The sequence below is a fragment of the Rhagoletis zephyria genome, unplaced genomic scaffold (assembly GCF_001687245.7).
Source record: "Rhagoletis zephyria isolate East Lansing unplaced genomic scaffold, Rhagoletis_zephyria_1.1 Rzeph_scaffold_00536, whole genome shotgun sequence".
Lineage (NCBI taxonomy): Eukaryota > Metazoa > Arthropoda > Insecta > Diptera > Tephritidae > Rhagoletis > Rhagoletis zephyria.
The window spans coordinates 111,998-139,258 of NW_016157620.1; the positions used below are offsets into that span (position 1 = coordinate 111,998).

General features: G+C 35.1%; 1 protein-coding gene across 17 annotated transcripts in view; it reads left to right on the top strand.

The window, feature by feature from the left end:
• LOC108360210 (uncharacterized) overlaps positions 1 to 27,261 on the top strand; it is a 62,275-nt gene that overhangs the window by 27,474 nt on the left and 7,540 nt on the right. For 14 of the 17 annotated variants that reach the window (XM_017612405.1, XM_017612409.1, XM_017612411.1 and 11 more), the window contains 2 exons: positions 22,414 to 22,510; positions 22,699 to 26,841. In XM_017612405.1, coding sequence (XP_017467894.1) covers positions 22,859 to 26,662 — 3,804 coding nt within the window. In that variant the 5' untranslated portion in view covers positions 22,414 to 22,510; positions 22,699 to 22,858 and the 3' untranslated portion in view covers positions 26,663 to 26,841. Of the gene's footprint in view, positions 1 to 22,413; positions 22,511 to 22,698; positions 26,842 to 27,261 lie in introns of those variants that run through there. The other 3 variants (XM_017612403.1, XM_017612418.1, XM_017612419.1) reach the window with 3 other exon arrangements.

Below are 27,261 nucleotides of genomic sequence, written 5' to 3' on the forward strand. Positions count from 1 at the left end.
CATATGTACATATACAAAAGGTAATAGCTGCTGTGAGGATAAATACGAAAATAAAGGGAATGGATATTCAGTTTAAACAAATATGAAAGTGCATACCCCTTTACTCAAAGGTTTTATCGTTAAACCTTTACTGTTATTTTTAGTTTTAATTTACACATTCCTTTAGTTTCAAGTCAAAACCCGAGCGCACTTGGGTATTATAACTTTGTTCGCATAACGGTTGTTTGTAACAGGCTAAAGGAATTGAGATAGATATAGACAAATGTATACATATATGATCAGAATGAAAAGAGAAATCGATTAAGCCATGTCTGTCCGTCCGTCCGTCCGTCCGTCTGTCTGTTTTGGATCCAAATTGTTGAAAATTAGTATGTGAAGTAAAATTTGTTGGTACAAAATAATATTATTATGTAACTTTTGGAAAAAGCGCGTGACCCCGCCCACTTATTTATGATGAAATGCTGTATCGTAGTAGCTGCTTCACAAATCCTTACCAAACGAGCCTTGCCTAAGATCCAGCTCAGAAATTTGTTGAAAATCTTCAAAATCGGGCAATAGCCACGTCTTTAACGATAATTTACCGAAACACAAAAACTGCGATACATCAGTAACTAGGTACTGAAGCTGATTGACTCAAAATCGATTATGTATTGCAATAACCACTGAGCAGAAAATTAGTTTATTATAAATATTGGATTTTGTGTGTGGCGCCGCCCATTTATGACCACAAATGTGTATCTCGGTAACCGATTTATCAATTTCTACCAAACCCGGTGCATTTAATAACCCTGGTACGAAAAACAAACCGTTAAAAATTATTAAAATCCCACTAAAATTACACCCGCTCCCCGTATAACGGTAAATTTCCGGTATACGAAAATTCCGATATTTCAATAACTGAGGGCGCTTATTTACTTCAAGTTAATGCTTACAACAACCTCTTAACAATAAATAAGACCGCTATAGACTTTGAAGGTAGTTCAGAGAAAGTTGTAACGACAACATTTGATACCCGCGCCGGGTATATAGAATTCGGTTTCGCCCGAACTCAAACCTCTTTACTTGTAATACATAACTTCAAAAATTTCTTTGACGGAAGTGAATGTTTTACATCGCTTGTGTCCTACTTTGTCAGATTTAACTTTGACCTCATATATCTTATAGAACTCGGAAGTTTAAATAATAATACTTAAAAAATATTTTTCAATCGCATAGCTGTAAATAGGTATAAAATTACATAGCTCTGTGAAGTTTCGTTCACAGAGCGAAGCATGTTTCCACTTAAAGACCAGTTCAAAAGTTGAAACTAATACAAATCGCAGTGTATGATTTGCCACGTACTACTAATACAACCGGAAACAATCCTAGCCTTAAACCAATCTGATTCACGACGCGCTGTAGGGGAAAGTCGAAGTCATTAAAGTTTGAAAGCGTCGAGCCAACCAAAAGCTGTAAAGGTCAAGCCGGTGCTCAAGAAATATTAACCACAAAAATAAGTACACTTGTGTAGATGCATACATACATGGATTTTAAATACCTAGATACATACGCATGTACATATGTATGTATGTATGTATGTATGTGTTTACATCCACTGGAGTTGAAGCTAAGCGTGATGATGACTTTGAACTTTTTTCCAGCATTTGACTACAGAATGAACTTACTACTAACTAATGGTCATTCACAATATACATATGTATGTACATACATAGTATGTATGTATAGATGTATGTATGCATGTGCCCAAATTTGCGTCGTAATATGTAGTTTTTTTTTTTTTTTTTTTTAATTAAAAAACGTGTAGGGAAGAAATTTGTTATGTTTGCGTATACAATTGGAGATATGCATGTATGTACGTTGAGTGTATGCACATAAGAGCGGGTCAATACCCGTAGGAAAAAAAATGTAATAGCCAAACTTAATTTCGAACCTTAATCCAGGAGGGTTTGCCTTCATAAGAACTTTTATTCGTGCCAGAATAGATTTTTCTTCATTAATTTTTTATTGATGACTAAATTTTTTGGTTAATAAATGATATGTATGTATATACTAAACTTTATATTTTATGGTAACTAGGTTTTAATTCAGTCGGGTAAAAATAAAAGTGCATTTACATAGTATGTAGAGATAATCCTCATTTTCGAGCTTAACTCCTAATCTGTGATAAAAAAAATACATGACTTACAAAATTCCTATAATTATAAAATAATCTCAGATAAAACCGATAACTTTACAATGTTCAAGCTAGTTGTATCGATTATTTTTGCGAAGAATAGGAGAAATGTCAATAGTGAATGTAGAGAAAATAGACGCTAGCAAGGTAAAGAGGTTAGTGAAGATATTTTTAATAAACCATTAAGTTAAAACTAGGGGGTTCACAAGGTGTTGTACACCGTCGTATAGTTGCATGTCGTAAACTTTAATTCATATTATGAAATTTCAAAGTGTTAAAAAATAGTTGAGTGTGGTTTCAAGTCTTCTAAGCATTTATTGTTTTCTTTTAAAGTTTACGACATACAACAATACGGCAGTATACAATACCTTGTGAACTCCCTAAATACAATCTACACAAATTGCCTAATTTAGCCGAAATAGGTGTTCAAAGTGGCAAAGAGAGGATATTGAACTTTTCCTTGAGTTGTAGGAAAAACAAGCACAACAAATTTGACAGCTAATAATCAGAGATTCGACTGTATAAACGATATTTGGTCGAGGCTCAGACGGTCTTTAAATAGTGATGCAAAATCCCTTCCAAGTAAGCTTTCAAACTGGGTGGGCTAGTAACAAACTTTTATTCTCGAACTAGTCTAATGTACGTAGATGCATACATACATATGTACATACATAATACTCATTTATTTTAATCGTGTCATAATCCAAAATAATATAAAATGGAGTTAAGTACGCAGAAATTACCCCTACCTGTTTTGAGATATGTATGTTGTGTAAAAATTCGATAGCTGTACCGATTACCAGTAGCTCACTAGAACAAAATATATGTACATAGATTCTCGTTTGCATTGGGAATATATGTACATATGTAAATTCCAAATTTTAAAGCTGTTTTTCTCGAGTTTTTTGCTTTTAGAGTTATGACAGTATTGAAGTAAATGAACGATATGTACATACATACTTAAACTGGAATTTTAAGTGATTTTAGTAATTACGCAGTTTTCATTGGCAACATCGAATTGACTAGGGTTTTGCCTTTTTTGCGTGCTACCAAAAGTATCTTTTAATTGTTCTGTTGTTTCTCACCTCTTGCTATTAGTAAATGGTTTTCAGTTTATGTTTTTTACCCCTTTACTTTGTTTATTGAAGAGACCATAAGGCCACGTGGAAGAATATGTACATACATACATACATACGTACATGATTGTATCGAGAAAATTAGCAACACTTTGAACAAAAGAATTTCCAAAAATTAAAGATATGTATGTATGTATGTTATAGCATCTTCAAGCTTACACTTTATTGTACAATGGGTACAAAAATGCATACCCACTAAATTTTTTTTCCTTTTAAGTGTAATTAAAAAGTCCAAAATTTTAATGAGAATTTGCAGAATTTTCTTTTATTTTGTGTGACCACACTTTTCTAAAGAACTTGCGAAAAATAAAATATTTAAAGAAGCAGTTGCCCGTTTCGCAACAAACTCTACGTACTTAATTTTTATTGATTGGATGTAGGTACACTCGTACATTTGTATGAAATGAAATTAGAACCTGAATTAGCATGGCGAATGCCTAACGCTGACGAGATGACATGATAACATTAGTAGCTTCATGACTCTTTGGAATCTACCTTATGGGCAGTAGCGCCGCACAATGGGCTTTTTGAACACACCATGCGAATTACGTGTGTCAAGTTAGCACTACACTTTTCGAAATTGGAAAAGTTAACTACGGCATTAATTGTAGTGTTTTTGTTGTAAATTTGTTGTGGAAAGAAAAAATTTGTAGCTCTCGTTTTTTAAGAAAAAATGGTATGTAGTGCTAACTTGACACCATACACCTAGTCGATAGAATTGAGATATCCAATATGTTACTATGCCATTAATTGTAGCTTTTAACTTTAAAATTTGTTGTGGAAAGAAAAAATTTGTAGCTCTCGTTTTTTAAGAAAAAATGGTATGTAGTGCTAACTTGACACCATGCACCATGCGAATTAATCGTAGCGCTTTCGACAGAAGCAATATTTTGATATGAAGCAAAATAAGTTTGAAGGCAAATTGTACCTATTCCCTTTCAATTGCTCTAAAATAGTGTTCTTTGAAAAAAACCAAAAACAAAATCCACCGGATTTGTTCCAAACAAATTTTTTGTATGTTTTATTGCACTAGCGTTATAGATTTTTAGACGATAAACACGATTCCACTGTTTAAAAATCGAAAAAAAAAATTTAACACCTCAAATTAAGAAATTCATTTTTGATTGCATTTTTTTTTTATTTGCATGCAGCTGTGCATCCTTCTCACAAGGTAACATAACGATTCTGAAGGTAAACTTGCCTGGATATTCGTAGATTTTATTTTATTGAGATATGTACATACTTGAATATTCGAATATCCGTATTACCCGGATAGTCAAAAAGTCAGGATACAGCCCTAGTACCTACATACATACATACATACGCACATACATATGTATGTACATGCATATACTTACCACATAGCCCATTTCTTTAAACCACAATCTTTTCCTCAATTGGCCTAAAACTTTTGTTGACTGAAGATACATACATACATATATACATAGTATGTATGTACATATCTGTGGTCATAAGCAATAACCGCCTAAGACGAAAGACCTGAATTCGAGAAGAAACGTTTTGAACATTGGGGTGTGTAATGTTAGCCTTATGGGGAAACCAAAATATGTTCATTTATAACCTTTTAAATAGCCTAGCTGGCGAGTTGTGGGTTTCACTTTCACATGGAATAGTAGTTGCAGAATGCTATATATGCTATACATATAACTCAATTCTCTCTTAAGTCGACTTAGGCACTCATTGCTTATGACCACAGATATAAATATATATTGACGCGCCGGCATTCGCTGCCCACCATTTGCGTTCTACTCCCAACACACACTGATTCTGTCAATCATCACTGTACCATTTTTTGTTTTTTTGTTTTGCTCTTAGCCACATTTGGTAATTTGCTTAAATAGCTCGCGCCCAATGTTGCAACGCTTTACAAAATGGTAAGCCAACAAGGGCCAAATGACGCTGTAACTAAAGGTGTTTATTTTCTTTAATGTAAACAATAACGAATGAGAAAGTCAAAAACAAAAAAGAAAAGGCCCAACAACAAATCAAAACAAAACATTCAAATAGGAAGAGCCAATTAAGAGGCTGAATCGAAACAAATGAAAAATGCGATCGGCTATGTGCGCATTTAAGTATGTATGTATGTATGTATATGTATGTATGTCTCCACACGGTTGCCACTGTTGGTTGTTTCCAACCAAACTTGGTTGTTTTTCTTTAATTTTTCGAATTTGGTTGGTTGGTAGTTTTTCTCTAATTTGGTTTTTTTTTTTTTTTTTAATTAGAAATTAGCAAATTTTTTCTTTACAAAAAGTATTATTGCATACTGAATGCCAAAAATGAATAAATAAATTTTTCAAATTCCTATTTTTAATGGAACATCTCAGCCAGCAAAATATCCGGAAATTTATCCGAAAATGGAAACCATTTCGTATAAAACCCTGATGTTTCATCAGTTTTCCGATTCCGCGTTCAGTCGTTTTTCAGATCCATTGCAGGAAGCTATCGAAAATGGTTGTAAAACGGATGCGCTTTCGGCTGTTTTCCTGAAATTTGTCGGATTCAATTTTTCGTTGAAAACGTTTTCATTGTGAAATTTACAGAAACTTTTTCATAGTTACAGGAAACCAAACAAAAAACCAATTTTAAGATTCAGCGATTATTTCAATTGTTGCTTCTGACGGCATTCGAACCTGGGACTTCCTGAAAGCTAACAAATAGTAGCACGCACCTCTGCACACTCAGCTACTGGCGAATACGTATGTATATGTACAAGAATGATAGAATACAAGATTGCGCCGATTGCAGCAGAATTCGTGAGAGTAGATTTGGGGTGACGTCACCGTAGAGTTGACAACTGAGAGCGGCAAATAAAACTGCTGTCTATTGATGTGCTGAATTGTCGGTACCCAATAATTAAAAAAGGTTTCGGTACCCAATACCTTGTTATCGGTACCCGATACTGATTCGTCACATTAAACCCTCGCCATTATTTGCATTTCAAGTTAAAAAAAAAAATTACATTACTAATTTATATGATATCGGCTAAAACACTTGAACTTATCGCAACAGAGAAATATTATTTTATCAGTTTTCACCCTATTCGATCCAAAAAAAATATTTCATATCATACGTCAACAAAACCGATACCGATTCGAAAATTGTCGCTAACTGGTTACAGAATCTGCCCCCGGGCCTACAAAAATGATATCGTCCGATTCAGCTGGAACAAAAATGCTTCAAACAAGCAAGAGTTTCTCTGTACTATGGCCTCGAACCGACATATATACATCTATTGGCTCATACATTCGGGTTTTGATAGGCGAGTCTCCCCTGAACCGTTTTTTTTCATATTTTTGGCCTATGTGCGCTTTTATTCGAAACCTAAATGTTTCGGTACCGAGTATCAAGAGTATTGGATACTTAAAACTATTGACTCAGCACATCACTACTGCTGTCATCTCGACTGTGACGTCAGCAAAACAGCTGATTCTGTGAAATTCACTGAGAGCCGATTAGCGGTATTGCCATCGGCGCCACCTTCTGTATTCTCTCCACCGTGGTATATGTACATATTTTTAAATACTCAGTTTGAACAAATGTTTAAAAATTATTGTTTTGAAATAACATGATGACATTTTTCGGATACGAAAAATGAACAAAATGGGAATCGTCTTCTGAACGTTTCCGTATTTGTATACTTTTTGTTTCTTTTAATATGTTCTGCTTTTCGTAATAGATATGTACGTGAAAAACAAATTTGGTTGCCTTTTTTTAATTTGGTTGTTTTTTTCAGATATTGGTTGGTAATTTTTTTAACAAGTAGCAACCGTGCGTCTCCATATAGCCTGTGTTAAAAATATGGTCACTGCATACATATATATGTACGTAATTATGTATAACCAATTAAATTTTTTACATATATGTATGTATGTACATATGTATGTACATATATGTAGCTGTAGAAATGTGGAATATAAGAATATATACACACATACATATGTAAAATTTATATTGCAATCATAGAAAAAGCTTCTTCCCAGAGCACCAAAATGAAGGCAACTCCAAAAGGTCACCTATTGTTTGGGGTCACATGTTCGTTTTTAAATTCATTAATACATACATATGTACATACATACATGAATATGCATACTACATGCATGCATTATGCATACTACAAATTTTCATACATATATGGCATTTTCACTTGCTGTAAAATGTAGAACTGAAATGCTCAAAGAAATAAGCGAAGCGAAGAGGAAATCATATCTGCATATCGAAATAATGAATGAACCATTAATTTTCCATATATGTACTTATTTTTATTAGTGAAGGGCGTCCACTAATAGAGAAAAAAAAATAATAATACTCATATTTTAATGTCCTCTTTTCTGATAGCCCTGGCTCATGCCTCAAAACAAGGGGAATTCCAAAATCCATATAAGGCCCTTGGATTGATTTAAATTTTTGTAAACCCTTAAAAAATGAAATGGAGGACCCATAAGAAATCGCTAATATTAAACAGATTTTAAGTGACAAATTGGGTAAAATTTTTTAAAGTCTCTTGCAGAGAAACAGAGTTTTCCGATTGGAAAATATAGATTTTCAGGATTCTACAGCATTTATATGAAAAATAGTTTTTCCCCTTATAAAATACATGGGAAACTTTGAACGCTTTGAGCCATCTTCAATTCTTTTTTGATATTCCCAAAACTTTGAAGATATGCAAATTTTATTTCTTAGGCTATTGGCATATTTCCACGGGGTGAGGCTGAGAATCCGAGATCTTTTCGAAATATGGGCCACCCTTATATACTTATGTACATTTGTATTTTATTTCTAGAGATGGTACTTACATATGGATTAACGGTAATCATTTTATGTAACGTCTATCAAAAAATTTAATACCACAGAAATCGAAATCAATCCAAGGGCCCGATATGGATTCGTACAGAGGTACATATTTAAGTGCGTATGAGTACACATGCAATGTATAAATATGTATATGGGTGTCCACATACGTAATTGTTTTAATGAATACCATTTAATAAATGCAAATTTTGGTATCTCTGTGTATGTATAATATACGTTGTATATATGTATGCATATGTACGAATGTAGGTCACTCTGATTATAGTATTTTGTTTATAGATTAGAGAATTTTATACACATACATATATATATATATATATATATAGTACTTGTTTTACGTTCATGAAATCGTCCACAACGATCAGTAGTTAAATCTTAATAAAAGTATAAATGCAAGTATACATACATACGTATGCATGGGACCATTTGGGCTTTCCAATGCTGACGAGGGCTTCCTTTTTAACTGACTTCAAACAAGGAGAATTGATGGAATACATCTATTTTTTTTTGTATGTTACCGCATAACTTTGGACCACGTTAACCGATTTCGATAATTTTTTTTTGCATCGTTGTGGTATCTTAAGGGTGGTCCCATACTAATCTCGTTTAGATCCGATAATTGAATCATGAAGAAATTAGAGGTACACCTAAATTTTTTATATGAGAATTGAAGTCGGCTATGGGTTTTGCTTAAAAATTACTTGCCATCTGCTACCGGCAGCGGGCGCCGCATCGAATACTTTCAGTGCGAACATTCAATGAAAATGTGACTGTCTCGCATTCTTATACCGCCTACAAATGCACCTAAATTTTTCAAAGGCAGAAAAAACTTTAGACACATTTGAGGATTCACAAAAGTATCAAAATGAATCCTATTTCCACTCAGAAATCAAAACTTTTCCTTTGAGTGTATTTCCTTTGAGTGTATTTTTGCCATACAAATCTTTTCAGGTCCCTCCATATTGAGAGAGCTTTTATGCTAAATAATGCCTACTACCACAGAAATAATTATTGTTCACAAGTTGCTAACGAACTCTAGTATGTATGTATGCAGCTCTGGTACTTTATTTTTACGTTGTTCTTAACGTTATCACGTGCTGGAATTTTTTAAAACGGGTAAGGACTGCTAAATAGGGGTTTTTGCTATACGAGAGGACCATTCTAACCGCACGTTCACCAATTGTTATTCGATAATTGCTCTCCTAAAATATTCCGTTTAGACTAGGGATGTTAATTTTTTCGATTTTTGCGATCCCGGGATTTTCGGGACATACAATCATACAATCCCTGGATCCCGGGATTAGTCTCGGGATTTAGATATTCATTATTTTCCAACAACTTAACATGAAAAAATTACAGCAATATAGTTTGAGAAGCGGTCCTACCATATAATAAATAATAAATAAATGGGTTTGAAACCTACTTTATTATTCAAGTTGAAAAATATTTCATTAGTAGCAAAACAAAAGACAGTAATTAAATTTGTACACATTTAACAATACCTTAGCGTGTACATATCTGATAAAGGAACTTAAGGCATGTCGAAAAAAGCTCGATGCAAAAAAAACCTAAGTCAACATATGTATTGTGTGGCTGAAGGCAGTTCATAATATTAGTGGCAGAAATAAAAGATATGCCTTATTACAACCAGTTTTGTCTATACTTCTTTTCTTTATTTAGTATTAAAATTTTTGTATAAAAGTCTCATTTGAATGCGTATTTCAAAATTTTGTACAAAAATTATAAAAATGCAAAAAAAATTTGCCAAAATTTAAGTTTTATAGCCCATTAAATTAAAGTAGGGTAAAATGAAGTTTCATGCAGTTACAAAATACCGTTGATATTTGGGAATTTTTTAAACGATGCTGGACATTTTCTTCCATATAAACCGAACTAGCTTTGTATGAAAAAAAATGCGTGACACTTCCAGCAAAAAAAAATATTAAAAATCAACGTTACTTGTAGTCACTTAGAACTTGCACTTTATCCTCCTGTAATTTAATGGGCTATACTTATAAAATTGCGTAGCTAAAATTAATATTTTTCGGGTTCACAAGGACGAACAGGTATTGAAATGCCCTTTTAATCAATTTTATTTTTTTAAGCTAATAAAGTTAGAAGGACTATATTCGAGGACGTTGTCGAGTTTATATCAGTCCTTAACATATAATTTTTTCAAAATAAATATTGCAAAATTTCAAGGATATTCAAGGATAAAATTTTTAAGGACATTTTCAATACCTTATGCACCAAAAAATTTAATCTGTTCTTTATCTTTAGAATTTTCAAGATTTTTTAAGTCCATTGCACCAAATTTTTTAAGCCATTTTCTGAATTACTCCTATTATTCAATTATCGAAGTCCTTTTAAAAAATCCTGACCTCAGAGAGAAAAGGTAAAAGCGCAATTTTACTGCATATATTTGGCCCATGGCTTCACGAATATACGGCTTTTTTAACCGACTTCCAAAAAAGGAGGACGTTATCAGCTCATCGGAATATTTTTTTTTTTTTATGTATGTTACCGCATAACTTTGGACCACCGATTTCAATAATTCTTTTTGCATCGGAAAGTAGTGTCTCAGAGGGGGTCCCATACTAATCTGGTTTAGATTCGATCATTAGATCATGAAATATATATATATATTTTTTTTTTAAGTCGCTTTTTTTTGCTAAAAATTACTTGATGTGTGTAAAATTGCCTGTCGCACGGTGTTATGTGTATGTATAATTAGCTACACATATATAAAAAAATATTAAATATTAAACAAACGAGATATAGCGAAAACTGGTCAACATAAGGCATTCTATTATTGCCACCATTGAAAATTACAAATCCCGAAAATCCAGTTATGCTTGGCAAATAATCCCGGGAGTTTCGGGACTTAAAAAAGTCCGCGATCCCGGGATCCCAGGACTAACATCCCTAGTTTATACCATTCTTCAAAATGTGAAGTATGTACATACGTACCATACATACATATGTACATACATACAACGTTAAGACTACCATCCTAAATTGATTGAATGGTTTAAGCAACCCACGCGTAAAAAAGCCACTCGAGAAGCGCGTGCCAATTGAGATATCCGAAATTAAATTGTTTATGAGCAATTTTAAATTGCGCTTTTGATTTGAAAATCCTCCAGAATATGTGCACGCATGTGTATGTATGTATATATGTATGCGAGTATGTTATTCGGTTATAAGATAGCCAAGAATACAATTTTGATGATTTTAAGGTTTTGTGTACAGTGAACTGATAGGTATTATTCAATATTTTAATAACAATAATGCAAATGGGGAATCAATGTTTTCCGAATTGAATACTTTCAGAGCTGGAGTGTCGGAGTCCATTCGCTGCACTATGTCTACGTCGTTGTAAAGCTCATACAGCTCATCATTCCATCGACCGCAAAATCATTCTCTCGAATACTCCAAGAGCCGCCTCATCGATTCTCTCGAATACTCCAAGAGCCGCCTCATCGGATGTTTTCATTGTCCATGCTTCTGGGCCATATACCAACATGACATTATTATCGGTGTTAATGCTAGTTCCCAAGTAAAAGAAATTCTCCAATTTCTCGAAATTATAACTGCCAGCAGTGAAGTGGGTAAAAAATTGTTCCCGAGTGATTCAGTTCTGCAGCTCTTACTATATTCTCCAACATGAATTAAAGAAAGGGGGTCTGAAACCCCATTTGGTAGCAAACGGCTCAGAGAGGTCTTTCACAATGCTGACGGAGCGGGTGGTATTGCTCAGCTTCATTTTACACAGACGTATCAGTTTAGCGGGGTACCAAATTCAGACATGGCGGCGAATAGGCAACTCCTTCTAGTGCTGTCGAAAGCGGCTTTGAAGCCGACAGATAGATGGTGAGTGTCGTTTCTTTTCGCGGGGGTGTCGTTCCAAGATTTGGCGTATTGTGAATACCTGATCTATAGTGGAATTGACGGTGTTCTTCAGTCTTTCACACAATACGCTCGGCAAGGCCTTGTAACCTATGCTTAGAGGGCTGTTTTTTTTAACGACGAGTTCAGCCCAACACCAACTTTCCAAACATCACTCTGTAACGGTGAAATGGACAAATCTGTACAAATGTTGATTTAATCCAAATCTCACTTTTCCTGCGTAAACCTCGTTATGGTGCATATATATATGAAATAAATAAATATTTTAAAAAACATTGTCTCTTCGCCAAATAGTGCCTTTATTGGAAGAACATTTTTTACATTAAAAGCATAAGAGCAGCTGGAAAAATCCACCCCGTAAAATGGAAATTGTACAAATGCAGCAGTATTAGAGTTAATGAGAAAAGTCTCCCTTCCAAAAATGTGCCCATGCATTTGATTCATAACTCGCGGGTACTTGGTTATTCAGTAGCGGAGTATGGGCATTAGGGTGGTCAAAAAAAAAGTAAAGTCGGAATTTTAATGCTCTCACCCCCTGGGATTATTCTACGTATGTATATCGAAAAAACAGATCCTTATTTTTATTTTTAAATCAAAAGATATTTAGAGGTCGCTCATAGTGTTCCATGTATTTTATATGTGAAAAATAACTTTTCGTAGAAGTGGTATAGAATTCTTGAAAATCAATATTTTTCGATCGGAAAACTCTATTTATTTTCCTTACTTTGAGTGACCTCTAAATATTTTTAGATTTTATTCGCTATAGAAAAATCCTAGGGGATGAGAGCATATAAATTCCGACTTAACCTTTTCACATTCATTTTTGGACCACCCTATTGCATCCCCTTACGTATGTACATACATATGTATGCATAAGCCTGAGGATGAGTAGGCGGAGGTAAGCTTCTGCCCTATGGTAAATTAGACTGTCTCAAAGGTATAACGGTGGGCTCTGCTTTCAACTCATTATTTATCGAACAATATTTCAACTGTCGTGGGGTTAAGCACTATTTACCACCGCTGTTGACTTAGACATACATATATGTATGTATGTACATGCGTATTTTATTCTAACTGGCCCTAAATTACCTGGTGCAGAACTAATCCCTGTATGTGACTAACAAATTTTTTCCTGTTTGGTGGCATGCCAATTTATTTCCTCTAGCGCCCACATTAAGTGATAGTGGACGATTTCGATGCAAGGTTAGAGTTAATGCTTCTTTCTTCTTAAAATCGACACCATGGGCGACTGTCACCCTTGTGGCTGGCAAAACAATTCGCAATGAACACATTCCCGTTTAGTTCCACTCGATGCAAGGAGCTCCATGTACATACATACATATATATATATATGTATATTTGTATGCAAGTATGATTCTATGAGCACGTGTGCAGCGCAATTTATTAGACAAGCTGCTGTCGCTATTTCGAAATGCAATAAAGTAAATTCAGTCAAAATCAAGCCACGTTGAAGATTTTTTGTCCTTTGCCAAATGCTTTCTGCACGGTATGTATCCCTTTAATCGGGTGAGAAATATTTATGTCAACACCCACGTAACACAATCACCAGAAGGTATATGGCACTTCGAAAGTAGTCACTATTACTTCTTTGATAAGAGTGAGCCCGTCAATCACCCGCCACTACAACTGCAGCAGCTTTTTTTTAGCAAAGCGGAAAAAATATTTCAGGCATTGACATGCATATTTATGTACATATGTATTATATACATATATAAAATATTTCCTTGCGCCTTTCGCTTTATAAGCCTCATATCTTCTTTTTACAATCTCTGGAAAAACTATCGGATGTGTAAATCAGGCAATAGCGAAACCCAGCAAGGTTTTCTAACCCTAGTAGTCGCCAGTTACGCGACAAAAGACACACCGCGAACCTGACTGGGAATAATTTGTTGCTGCGCGTGCAGGCCACGGACTATCAACCCATAATATACGCGGATGGTCTGAATCTGACTGTAATGGGTAAACACCCTTAAGTTAAGATGCCTTAGATAATGCCAGAACCTGTTCAGAGGAAATAAGATTCAATGTCAATCCAAAATCTGACCTTAAGTAATAAAAACAAACTGCCCCAATTCCAACTCCCTTCACCGAATGAGGTCACATTGAGTCTAGCTGACGAAGCTTGATACTTGATAACCATCTTGGAAAGGGATCCTACCTGTAAACTGAGTAGTCCTGAGGAAACTGGTGTATCGTTGATTTATACGTGTAACTGTATCGCTACCCTCTCCGCTAACCAAAGCATTGGAAACTTTTAAGGGTTAATCTTCTTTCTGTCCACCTTTATGGTAAATTACAAGCTAGTAATATTTCAGTAAGACTAAACGCTCTAAATAAAAAGAAAAACATAAGACTTGGTCATTCCGAAATTCCAGTCACCTGTCCGGTTAATCTCAATCCCACGGACCACTGGATACCGACTTTGTCATATGAAAACGGTTTCGGCCTACCACCGCAGATGTTTACCAAGAGGTCAAAATTAAAGCTTCCTCTCTTTGCTCTATACTGTGTATACTCAACCTGACTCTGAAATTGGGCTTTTGAGTACTAAACGATTGCGGACGCCCAATGACTCATGAGTTCAGATCTGGTTTTGAAGAACCACCACAAAGTCTTTAGGAAGACCGGCAGCGTCATCAAATATGAAACAGAGTGCGGTAATACCCCAAACGAACTGGCATCTAAATACCAAACTTGCGAGACGAGTAGCGGCTGTAAACTCATCTCACGAAGTATGTAGGTACACATACATACATACGTATGTATGTACATACTGCGAGCTTTGTCTTAAGACAAATTTGCTCAAGCTGACAAATAAAATATGGGCTCCGGAACCAACCCACATACCAAATATTTGTAGAAAAATTATAAATAATAATATAAATTTTACAACGACAAACTTTTTATTACGAATTTTTAGAAATTTATAGCCCATTAAATTCTAGCTTAATAAAGTGCAAGTTTCAGCGGCTAAGAGATCGCGTTGATTTTTGATGTTTTTTTTGCTGACGGTATCTTTTTTTTTGCAGGGAAGAATAGAGTATTACCTTCCGCAAAAAAATGATCAAAAACCAACCTGAATTCTTAGCCATTTCTTATGCCAGAATTCAATGGGCCATAAAACTGCATTATTAGGATTTTTCTAAAATTTTCTAAAAAGAAGGTTGTTGTTGTTGTTAAATTCTGTAGAATTCTTCTAAGTTTTCTACGAAGTTTGAAATTTGGAGTTATGTATATCGTTTTTAACAGTCAGAGAGAAAAATATAATAAACATTATATAAAAAAAAAGAAAAATTGCCAAAATTGGTAAAACTGTCGTGTCGCTACTATTTTTCACATGACTATATGTTGCACACATTCTTCAAAAGAATATTAGTTACTTCAAAATTTTCCGTTTGCCATGAAATGTAAAAGACTATTTGCGACAAAATATTGCTCCAGTTTTGCTAAAAGGCAACCACGGTAATCTTTTAAGATTTGAAGCGCATAATACATATCAAAAATTACAAGTATTCAGATAATATATTTTGAAAATAAATGTTCGATATACATATGTACATGCATATGTACATATGTACATAAGCGCATACAGACACACACAACAGTAGTTCAGGTTGCGTCACACGCTTCCGCCAGCCAGTCGAACTGAGGCCGCGAGTCACCCTCAATTAGACAATTACCCTTAAAAGAAACTGTAGATGGGGAGCTCAGACCCCACAACCAATTTATTTTTATTGTCATCGGATTCGTTTCGTTCGAAATAAACATACATTAGACCGCACCACCTTACAAGCAAACAAAAGAAAAGATCGCCGTACACCCTAAGTTTAAAATATTTTGGCAAGGCAATTGCGAAAAAAAAATATAATTGCCGCCTTTTTACATGTTTTGCTAAACAATTTTTAGTAAAGGGTTCTAAATAGTGGAATAATATAAAAAAAACCTCCTGTGCACAAGTTTAGGAATTTCGGAGAGCTGTAATTTACTGGCATTAAGGTGATAAGAACTTAAATCTGGTGGGTAAGTAGCAGAATTAGGTACTTGAGGTGTATTGAGTTTGGAAAAAAACAAATTTCTCCTTGCGAAAAAAGCATCGATATAGCATACTTATAAGTTCCGACTGTAAATGCAGAAGTTGTGTCGAAAAATTACAAAAAGCGACCCCTACGTTCGGTAGTTTTCGAAATTGCCTTGCGAAAATATTTTAGAATACTTGTATTTTATTGGTTTTTTTTTTTATGGGGTATGGCAAACTTTTTTTTTTGTTTTTGTTTTTTGTTTTGTTTGTTTTTGCTCGCTCTAATGTGCATTCTATGTTTTTACTTATGTACATATTTGTAAACACATATGTCAGGTCACAATAACAATGGAAAGATACATTTACTTTACATTCTCTCGTGTACGTACATATACATATGTATATGTGTGCAAATACAAAAAGTTAAAAATGCGATACATACATAGTATACAATTAAATGGAAACTTATAAAAGATATACTAAACAAGTAATTTTTAAGCAAAAAACACAACCGACTTTAAGCCTCGTATAAAAGTTTTGGTGTGCCGTTAATTTCATCATTATCTCATTATCGGATCTTAACAAAATTAGTACGGGACCTTTCCGATTAAAAAAGGATTATCTAAATCGGTTAACGTGGTCCAAAGTTATGCGTTAATATATATATATGTATATATTGCGTATGTAACGTATACGCCCCGTAGCGCCATACGCAGCCATCTGACACGTTTACTCGCACGCCTCAACTTAAAAGCCATATTATGTAGATATTTAAAAGTAATTAAATATTGGCATTTAAGATGTTTACACAGTATTTTTCTTATGCACATAAATATACATATATTATTTTCTTCATATCGATGGTCTTACACAGGACCATTCAAAAATTAAAAAATAAAAACTGTTACTACTGTTAAGTGGCTAAAATGGAATTTTAGTTCCTCAAATCATAGTAATCTTTTACTAAATGTAATAATTTTCATTTGGTGAGACACTAGTTTTATTGCTGTCATTTTTTTTTTAATTTCTCGGTAAACCCTTGTAACTTCACAGGTATGTTTTGTATGAAAAATGAAATGAAAAATTTTATTTGAAAACTTCCCAAAACTATTAAAAACAAAAACAATTATGGGTTTTTTCGAGTGACAATAAAAAAATGAGAAATTTCGGTACTTTTCCGCCTAAATAAACGTTTCAAGGTTAAAATTGATTTATTTTTTATTGTAGATACTTGTTTCTGGAACTCCGTTGATTGAAATAAATGCAAGAAGAATGCTTGAGCTTTTTTTCCGCAGAAAATAGTGAACCTAAAAATAAACTCGTGAGATTTGTAATTACATAAAGCAGAGGTGTGGCAAGATTTATACTTTATATTGAAAACGTTTTACTTAAAACTTTATTAAGGTCATGATCTTCAAATCGGGGGCGATCTAAAAACAAAAAGAAAGTTGATTAAATAACGAACATTCCTACGGGCATTTGTACTTTTGTATGTTTGAATATACTGTTAATATACGTAGGGGTAAAAATACATATGCATATACTTACGTACATAATTGTGATACCTAATTTCATCCATATGCTACATTTTTGTTACATTTTAAATGAATTACTTGCACAACAGGGTAGGTACCCCGCAGTAAAAAAAAAAAAATTATCAAGTGATTTAAATGACCAACTTATAGTTAGCTTTTTTGCTGGATTTTGATATATAACTAACTTCTAATTAGCTATGACAAAACTAACTTTAGATTAGTTGTAAAGTCGCGCAGGAGTCATGCAGACGTTATCGGGAGTTTGTTTTCTTTACAAGCTTCCATTTAAATATCCGCCTACTAAAAATACTTTCAATACACTTTTTTCTGCACTTCGCAGATTCTTTTTCGAATTCAGAACATATAAAGTAAAGATCGAAATTTTACATTATTATTTTGATGTTATATCTGATGGAATTCAAATGTGGGACCACCTACAAAATAAGATTAAAAATAGTAAAAAACCTTTTTTATTGATAGTTTATGTCCAGAAGTAGTTAGATACAAGTTAGTTGACATCCAATGCAGAGGAAACCAGTTCTTACTAGTTTACGGCCATCGTCCTTCAAAAGTAGTTAGTTATAAATAAATAAATAAATGAAAAGTTATGGCTAACTAAAAATTTTGCACCCACCTTTATGTACACTATTAATAAAATTGGTGATAAGGGATTTACCATCCATAAAATGAAGGTCTGTTTCCACGAGCCTGAAATTGCGGAATTTTGACACTCAATTACAGTTTGAATTTGTAGCTGTTTCGATGACAGTTTGTTTATTTGTTTGTTGTTGTTTGGTTTCTATTTGCTTCTTTTTGGCGTTTGTTTGCTTTTCTTCTTTTAGGTCATTAATAATTCACATAATGCAATTTTCAGAGTCGTATTCGCGAAGCTGGGGCAATTTCGAGATTGATACGCAATTTCAGGTGACAGTTTTATCTATGGCCAAATTGAGAACCGTACCGCAATTTCAGCTGAAATTTAGAATAGTGTCGAAATTGCGCAATTTGGGCGTCTTGGAAACGCGCTTTAAGATAGTTATGAAAATTTGGGAAAACGGACGTGGCACCGCCCCCACTTATGATGAAATGCTGTATCTCTGTGGCCCCTTTACCAATCCCCACAAACTTGGTGCGAACTTTGCTTACAGTCTCACTAAGAAAATGTTTAAAATCAGGAAAGAAGCACATCTACCTCCAATGTAACGGTAATTTATAGAAATACGAAAACTGCGATAAATTAGTAACTACTGAAACTAATTCACTGAAAATCGATATATGCAATGACCTCTTAGCAGAAAGTAACACCAAGAGAAAATTTTTGGAAAATGGGTGTGGCACCGCCCACTTATGTATGTTCTCAAATATGTATCTCGGTAACAAGTTCATCAATTTCTATCAAACTAGGAACAGTTATTGACCTTGGTTAAAAAAAGGAATATGTTGAAAACTTTTGAAATTGGACTTCCACTTACCATACATATAACGGTATATATCAGAAATACGAAAACTCCGATATTTCAATAACTTAAAAACCAATTTACTGCAACTTACAACAATCTTTTAACAAGAAACAAAATTATAAATTTTTTGGAAAGTGGGCCTGGCAAAACTGCCGCATTCGGGGATCGCACGTGATCGCCGAGAAGCCATCATTGGGCCATTCTTCTTTGAAAATTCTGCTGGAGAAGCTATTTCGGTACACGGTACTGCGATTAAACTTTTTTTGGGGTGCCGTAAAGAACCGAGGGTATGTGAGATAGATGCAGAAAGCATCACCAAGGTATTGGAAACCTAGGTTAACAGAATGTTATTTTTAATATTTTTTTTTTTTTTAATAAACCACTTTATGGACTTCACTGTACATATACACGCTGTATGTATATAGCCACAAACAAGATCAGGCATCGCTAAACATCGCAGCGAATAAACAAACCGCGAAAACTGTGCACGACCTTTCACCAGCTCTTCTTTTACCTTTTAATCGATTCCAATCTTCTGTGGCTTTGCGCATAATCGTACATACATACTATGTATTTACATACATATGTATACAGTGACTTAAACAGAAGACCTTTTTTTATATTTATATTGTTGAGTTGAATTTTTTTGTTATTTTTCTATAAAAATACATGTTGTCCAAGCTTTAACCAAAACCATATACATAAAGCACAGTTTTGAACTTTCAACTTTTTAATCTGAATAAAGACTTTTTGTAAATTGCACTTGTTTTATAAAAAAAAAAACCGCAAAAGCGGTCTCCGAAAAAAATTTAAAAAAACCAACGCGATTTTTTACCAGGTTGAAATTAGCACTTCATACATTTAAATTGTATGCACTATGAAAGTGCATACCCAAAAATGTTCTAAAGATTCAATTTGATGAAAATCCGTTGAATTTTTTTAAATATTTTATGAAGTTTGAAACTGTGATTTATATGTTTTTGGTTAAAGCTTGAACATTATTTTTATAGAAAAAAAAATATGCTCGAAAAACATTACGTATTTATATTAAAAAAAAATAAATAAAAATCCACACGTGGTCCTTTCTTTGAGTCACTGTATATGATATGCATATATTTACTTTCTGCTACGTTGAGTGCATTAAATGCGTTTTGGCTTAACGGAGCTTTTTGTGGTTAAGATTGGTTGAACTGAAGCAGACCACCACCATTGCCACCCGCCGACCGAGTTTCGTCTCTGCAACCGCATAAACAAGCGGCACTGGTAATCAGGCATGGCTTTTAATTTTGTTTCTTTGTGCCATCATAGTTTATAAACCAAAGCACAGACGTACATATACAGTATGGATACATACATACATACATTTACATACATAGACATATGTACATATGTGCGTACGTTTTTCGAAACCACAAGTTCGGTTCAAATGAATTTTATTTAGTACAATTTTCTTCGATAAGAGTCACTAAACTTAACTTCACTTCTGACAAAAAAATAAATTATAATAATAATACTAGTACACATATATAATAAATGTACATAATGCACGTTTGCTTGAAGAACATTTTAATCCGAAATTTTGGCTTTTAGGTTAAGGATGCACAAACGGCCCTCAGCCCTGCTTTATTGTTGTGAAAAAGCGTCATAATGATATTTGTCAATTTGTTTGTTTTCTCTAACAAGTTTCTTTTTAAATATCCTCATACAAATATTTTATTGAAATTCAGGACAAATAAAATTAAAATCGAATTTGTATGTTGTCATTTGTAAATTATATCCGTCGGGATTCGAATATGAGACTACCTAGAGAATAATATGTAAAAAAATACATATGTCATGTTAAATTAAGTAAATAAATAAACCAGTAAAAAAATTTTTAAATTTTCTTATTGATATTTTATGTTCAAACATAGTAAGTTGCAGCACCTTATACAGAGGTAACCACCCTTGACTGCTTCACGGCCATCGCCACACAAATATACATACATAGTTGTCTGTCTTCAAAGAGAATACACAGAATTTAGTGGCCTCTAATTCCTTCCTAATCAACTTCAATTTAACTTATAGTTAGATACATTTCCAGCAGGGTAGATATATACACATACATATGTACATATGTGTGTACATTGTACCCAGCAGCGAAAACGCCACCAAATCCAGAGTCGACTCCAAAGTAACGCAATAGCATTACAATATGCATGAACTGCTTCTTAAATGTAATCAATTCCCTTTTTTTATATGCCTTACATTTTGTTAAAAATATTTTGCTAGACATTTCTATATACATATCTTCATCACATAAGCTGCATTACCTTGTGCTAAGATTAATTTAAAAGTGAGTAATAAAAAATCGCCAGCTTCTGGGATTTAGGTACCCATTTACGAAAGATGAAAACCAAATTTGTAAAGTAAGGGTTCGACTGAAAAAATACGGAATAATAGAAAGTCTTACGTAGCTACACGAAAATAACTCCACTCATGCTACTGAACATCGTCACAAAACGAAAAATTTCGTTATTTCACATAAAAGCATCACTGGCCGATCGACAGTGTTTGACGTATGCCAATATTCACGATAAATGTGAGACATGTGCCACTGTTCAGTAGTAAGGGTTGCCTACTTCGGTTGTGTGACAAATGGCAAAACTGCGGCCTTGCCAGATTGGTAACAACTAAGCCTATGTCGATTTGCCACAGAAAAATATAGTTATTTATAAACCAAATCCGCTAAATAATTCAAAAACATGCAATCTTGAGTTATGCCGTTATTTTACAGGACCAACGATATATACTAAACTTTTGTTGAAACTCTGAATTTGGTAGCTCCAACTTTTCCACAGTGATCTGGTGGCATTTTATTACACTTTTTAACCGGCTTCAAACAAAGGAGAAGGTTATCAATTCGTCGGAATGTGTTTTTTTTTTATGTATAACTTTGGACCACCTCAACCGATTTCGATAACTCATTTTCTATCGGAAAGGTAGTGTCTCACAGGTGGTCCCATACTAATTTGGTTTAGATCCGATCATTGCGCCATGAAAAAAATAACGGTTTTCCTTAATTTGTATATGAAAATTGAAGTCGGTTGTGTTTTTTGCTTAAGAATTACTTGTTGATAAACAAAACCGACTTCAAATCTCTTATAAAAATTTATTTTTTATCGTTAATTTCTTCATGATCCAATGGTCGGATTTAAACCAAATTAGTATGGAACGACCAGTGAGGTAACGCCTAAAACTAGGAAAATTCGTATTATTTACATACTACTCCAATCTAACAAAAGTTTTACTGATTTTACATTTTATGGTCATTACAATTTCTTTCCAGCTAAAAATCATAAATAGGCGAATTTTGTAATGGCTTTATGAACACCCGCAAAGTGAAGTTAAGATTTTGGTGCTTGAAAAAGGAGCAAAATAAGAAGGTAAATAAATACATACATATGTATGTCATATAAACAACATCACCAAATGATATAATTTTCTTAAAAAGCGCATCATAAGTACATATAGTGTATATATAATACACACATACATATATTCAAGTATACTCATTTTGGTTGTTGCGTATTTACAAAGAACTAACTACTAATTCATTTCTAATTTTATTTAGATTCATCAATACAAAATCTACTGAAATTTGGATCAGAGCAAACGGAATTCAATGCCAATGCAAGTCAACATTTCGAATGTTCCAAACCGCTTTCCGCAACCCTATCCATTCTCCCTAATCTTTGAGAAACGGTTTTTGCTTGGAGTTTCCCTACGAAAAAATGTCAGAAATAGTTAGAAATGACGTCAGCACTGAATCACTCTGCACCGTAATAGAAAACTTTAGCGGAAATAATAGCACCAATAGTAAGCACAACACAAGTAGAACCCTCCATAAAAACTCCGATGATCAAACCAACGTATCAGAAAACCCAAATGTTCCTTCCAAAGAAATTATTATTAACTTAGCCACCAGCAGCGACGTGTCGGACAAATCACTGTATGATACCTGTGATACATCTCAAGAAGAATCGAATACGTCAAGATCGGAAGCGATTAGGCCAAGCACAAAGCTCAAGAAATCGGTTTCCTTTGATCCGCAAGATGAAAAAGTGCGTAAATTCATTGCCGGCGAACCGATTGTAGATCAGAAGAATCCATTTAAACAAAATTATTCCACTTGGGCAAATTCTGCTAAGAAGAAGAAAATTCCGCCTCCGGTCCCAACCAAACGATCGACGTTGAGTGTACGAAAAACTGTAACCCAACAACTGCGGGAAAGAGAGCGTGAGAAAGAGAAGGAAAAAGAACGACTAAAAAACGAAACCAATAATCGAAAGTCAAGCGTTGGCGTCAAACCATCCTTGCCATCTCCCGACGACTTTGTCACCACTGAAGAAGTCCTCAATCAATCCAAATATGTCAAGACGTACATAAAAAATCCGGATCCTTACTTTGTTTATGATCCGACGATACTTGCTCGCCTTAAGTGTGAAGAATTACGTGATCTTGCTGAGAAGAAGCCACAACAAAAAAAGCTACGTTTATCAAACCAAACCAGAGATCGAATAAAAGACTTAAAAAGCAAGCCGTCAGCAGAGACATCACTTTCATATTCGAAACTCCCATTTAAGAAATGTTCAAAGCCGAATTATCCCGATCTATCTGATATTAAGATAAAAGTGGGTACCGACCTGGACGGAAATTTCTTTAACCCAGCCGAAGTCTCTAAGAACGCGAAAAAATTCGATGATAGAGTGAAAAAGCTCCATATAAGTTCTGATGATGATCTAGATGAATTAGATTGTCCCCTAACCAAAAGCGAGTCGAGTGACGAAGTGACACCAAATTTGGTAAATAAAGAAATAGTCAGCGAACACGAAAATAAAGAGGCCAACGCTGAAATGATGAACGCAGAAAGTCAATTTAAAACGCCAGTTGAAGGCACATTTACCGACACGATAAAATCAAAAGAATTTCAAGAATACCTTGAGAAAAAAGGTCTTACTTTGATACCCAAAAAAATTCCAAATGGCGCACGTCCTGTGTACACAAATGGCATAGATGTGGCGAAATCAAATCCGCGCATATCTTTTAAAAGTCCCGAAAGCGTACAGATCTCAGTTGATACTACAGATGCTGCTAGAAATTTTAAAAAGCCCTCAGTATTCCAACGTCTGCTATCTAATAGCATTTTTGCTACAAGGCGTAAAACAACTCCCAAAGATATCGTTCCTACACCCAGGTCATTATGCAATTACAATACGCATGTCAAAGAAAGCAATGATAATTTGCACCCGTCGATGAAACGAGTCATCCTGGAGAGACAAAGTTTTCATGGCCGGCCGCGTGCGACCAACATTTTAAGTTCCGCCGAAACCGATTATCTAAAACACCAAGATGAACGTTCGCGAAAGAGTTATGCAAGTGGCGATAATATTTCCCTTTCACTATCTAGTGTCTTAACCAATGCCGAACTTACACATTCTGCGGAACGAAACGTTCACACTCCCATAATGAAACCCCCGAGGCGCACACATTCCCGGGAACGGCTAGGCAATGCTCAACAAGCGAAACCATCGCAGCAAAGTACAACAATTTTGAAACCAAGAGCCCAGCGATTCCCAGCGGCACCTATAAGTGGAACACATCTCACGTCAAAAAAACTTGAAAGTGAACCAGAAGGAACTCTTAAACGAACTGCTGAGCGTCAGAGTCTCATACCGAAACGAACCACACAAACACTGGACCGCAGACAGATGTTTGGTCGTTCCTCTTCGATGGACCGCAACGAAATACTAAAAAAGAGACTGGTGCGAGAGCTTCAAAATCGCTCAAAAAGTGACAACGAGGCTTCAAAGGTTTCAACTCCCTTAGCATCCAAGGAAAACATACGCGAACAATTTTCGACACTGAACGGACCCAAACTTACTTCAACGCCTATTCGAAATGTGAATAGCGATAACGACAGGAAAGACTTTGTGCAAGGTGCAAAAACTACCAATAAGATATACGTCGACCAACAGGAATGGGAGCGATTGAAGGCAATGAAAGACCGCATGGATAAAGAACTTTACTTCCGAATGTTACAAGAACAAAAACTACAGCAGGATGCAGAAAACATATACGAACGCCTTCAACCAACCCAACAAATACTTATTGCTCAACCCTCTAGCGTATCGACTCAACCGAGATCGCTGGAAACCAATTTCATTCGAGGTTCACCCCAAAGGAACACCTTTTCAGGTTTGACCAAGAATCGCCAAGCCAAAATTATTGACGGAAGAGCACTGATTCCCACCGCCGCCGAATATCCTCTAACGACAATGCAGTCCATTCCTAGTATAAACCACTCATTTTTTGAAGCAACTCCTCGTAGTCAAAGTGTCTTAGATAATATGACTTTAACGTCGAGGCATAGTAACGGTAACAGAAAGGGCTACGAAAGTGATGTGGGCACACCTGTTGTTCTACGACGAAAAGATAATAATCCAACGGAACACTTCGAGCAACCTGAACAGCGGCGCATCGGAGGCATACTGACTCGAGATGAGATTTTGCAAAAAGTGAAGGAATTTTGCAGAAAATCATTAAATAAAACGCCCACTCTTCAGCAACCACAAGTGGTGGCAATTAACAAGAAGCAACCGGGACCCTCCGACCTATCACCGGTATCGTATGCTTCTGTTGAAACGAATCTGCGGCCACCTTCGCGGATGTATGCTGCTCCACAAGTTCCACAACGCATGCAGAGCCTGCCACAACAGTTCATTCCAATAAACCCGAACACATCATCGCCAATATATGCACATGTTGTGAAAAGAAGCAGTTTACTATCGAATCATTCGGGAATTTACGACAGCCCGCTAAGAACAAGCCAGGAGGGGCGAGATGTGGAAGCTCCAGCAATGTACATTAGCCGCGGAAGCTTGGCAGCTCCACAATTTGTGCTTGTTGAGGGCGATAAATGGGTTCCTGCAACGCAAGTGATTGGCTATTATCCCAGCCAGAGTGATATCTACGCACAGCCACACTACGTAAGGCCATATAAGTTGCAACCGGTTCCGGGTGCTTATGGTTACATAAGCGTTCGTGAACCCCAACCAAGGCAGCAGTTGCGGCCCAGGTTGCATGATGGACGAAGTACTCCGTTGATACTTGATAATTCAAGTCAACAGACGAGTCAAATATATTGGGCGCCACATAACCAGCGTTTGCAGCAACACAATGGCCTTCTGCCGGTGGATATCAGCAGCCCCCGCTACATATTCAAGCAGCTACACCCTCAGTCTACAACTGGAATGGAAATAGGTAATAACAAACCGATTCCTAACGCGGCTGGTGCTCAACAACAACCGCCTCCAAAAATTGAACGTGGATGCCCGCCAACTAATCGCCAGCATCAAATGAAAATTTCTACCGATGAGCTGAGAGATTTGAACATTCAACACCCGTACGAGTGGGAGAGTGGCTCAGAAGCTGGTGAGGTCCAACGCATACTGGAAAATCCAAGAAATAGTGGTGAGTTCAGAGAAATTAACTTCTTAAGGAATCTCAAAAAGAAATTTTCTCGCTTCCTTTTTTGAACATCTAAGGTTTATGTATCTGTAAGTGCATGTACAAGTCCGTATGTTTAAAAATTGCTCGAAGATTTAGAGTAAGTTTCAAGCATTCCATTTCAATGTCTATGGATATTTACATAGTACATAGATAAATACATATGCATATGTGTGAAGTGCACTTGTAAGCAGACCTATGTATGGGGCATGGTGCAATACAAGGTGGTATCAGTTGTGACAGCTCGATTTGACACTGCCTTAGCTCAGAAGAATAAGAAGAAAAACGGGAAAAAATTAATCCCCATTTGGGGGAAAAATATAAAATTTCATGTTTTCTTCTAAACAAAATTTGCCTTTTTTATAGTATATTCGTAATGAAATGAAATAAAATAAGTTAAAATACCTTTTTGAGAAAAAAAATTTGTATACTGTGAAAAAATAAAAAAACATTCAACTATATTATTAGGCAAAGAATTGTTACAGAAGTAGCACTGTTTCACCTAAGGCAGTCAAAATGGCGGAGTTAGAGCGAGAAGCTGCCAACCGATAACACCTTGTATTATTGCATCATGTGTATGGGGTGCTTTATTAGCTACAGGCAAGAACCAAAAATACAAGATCACGCA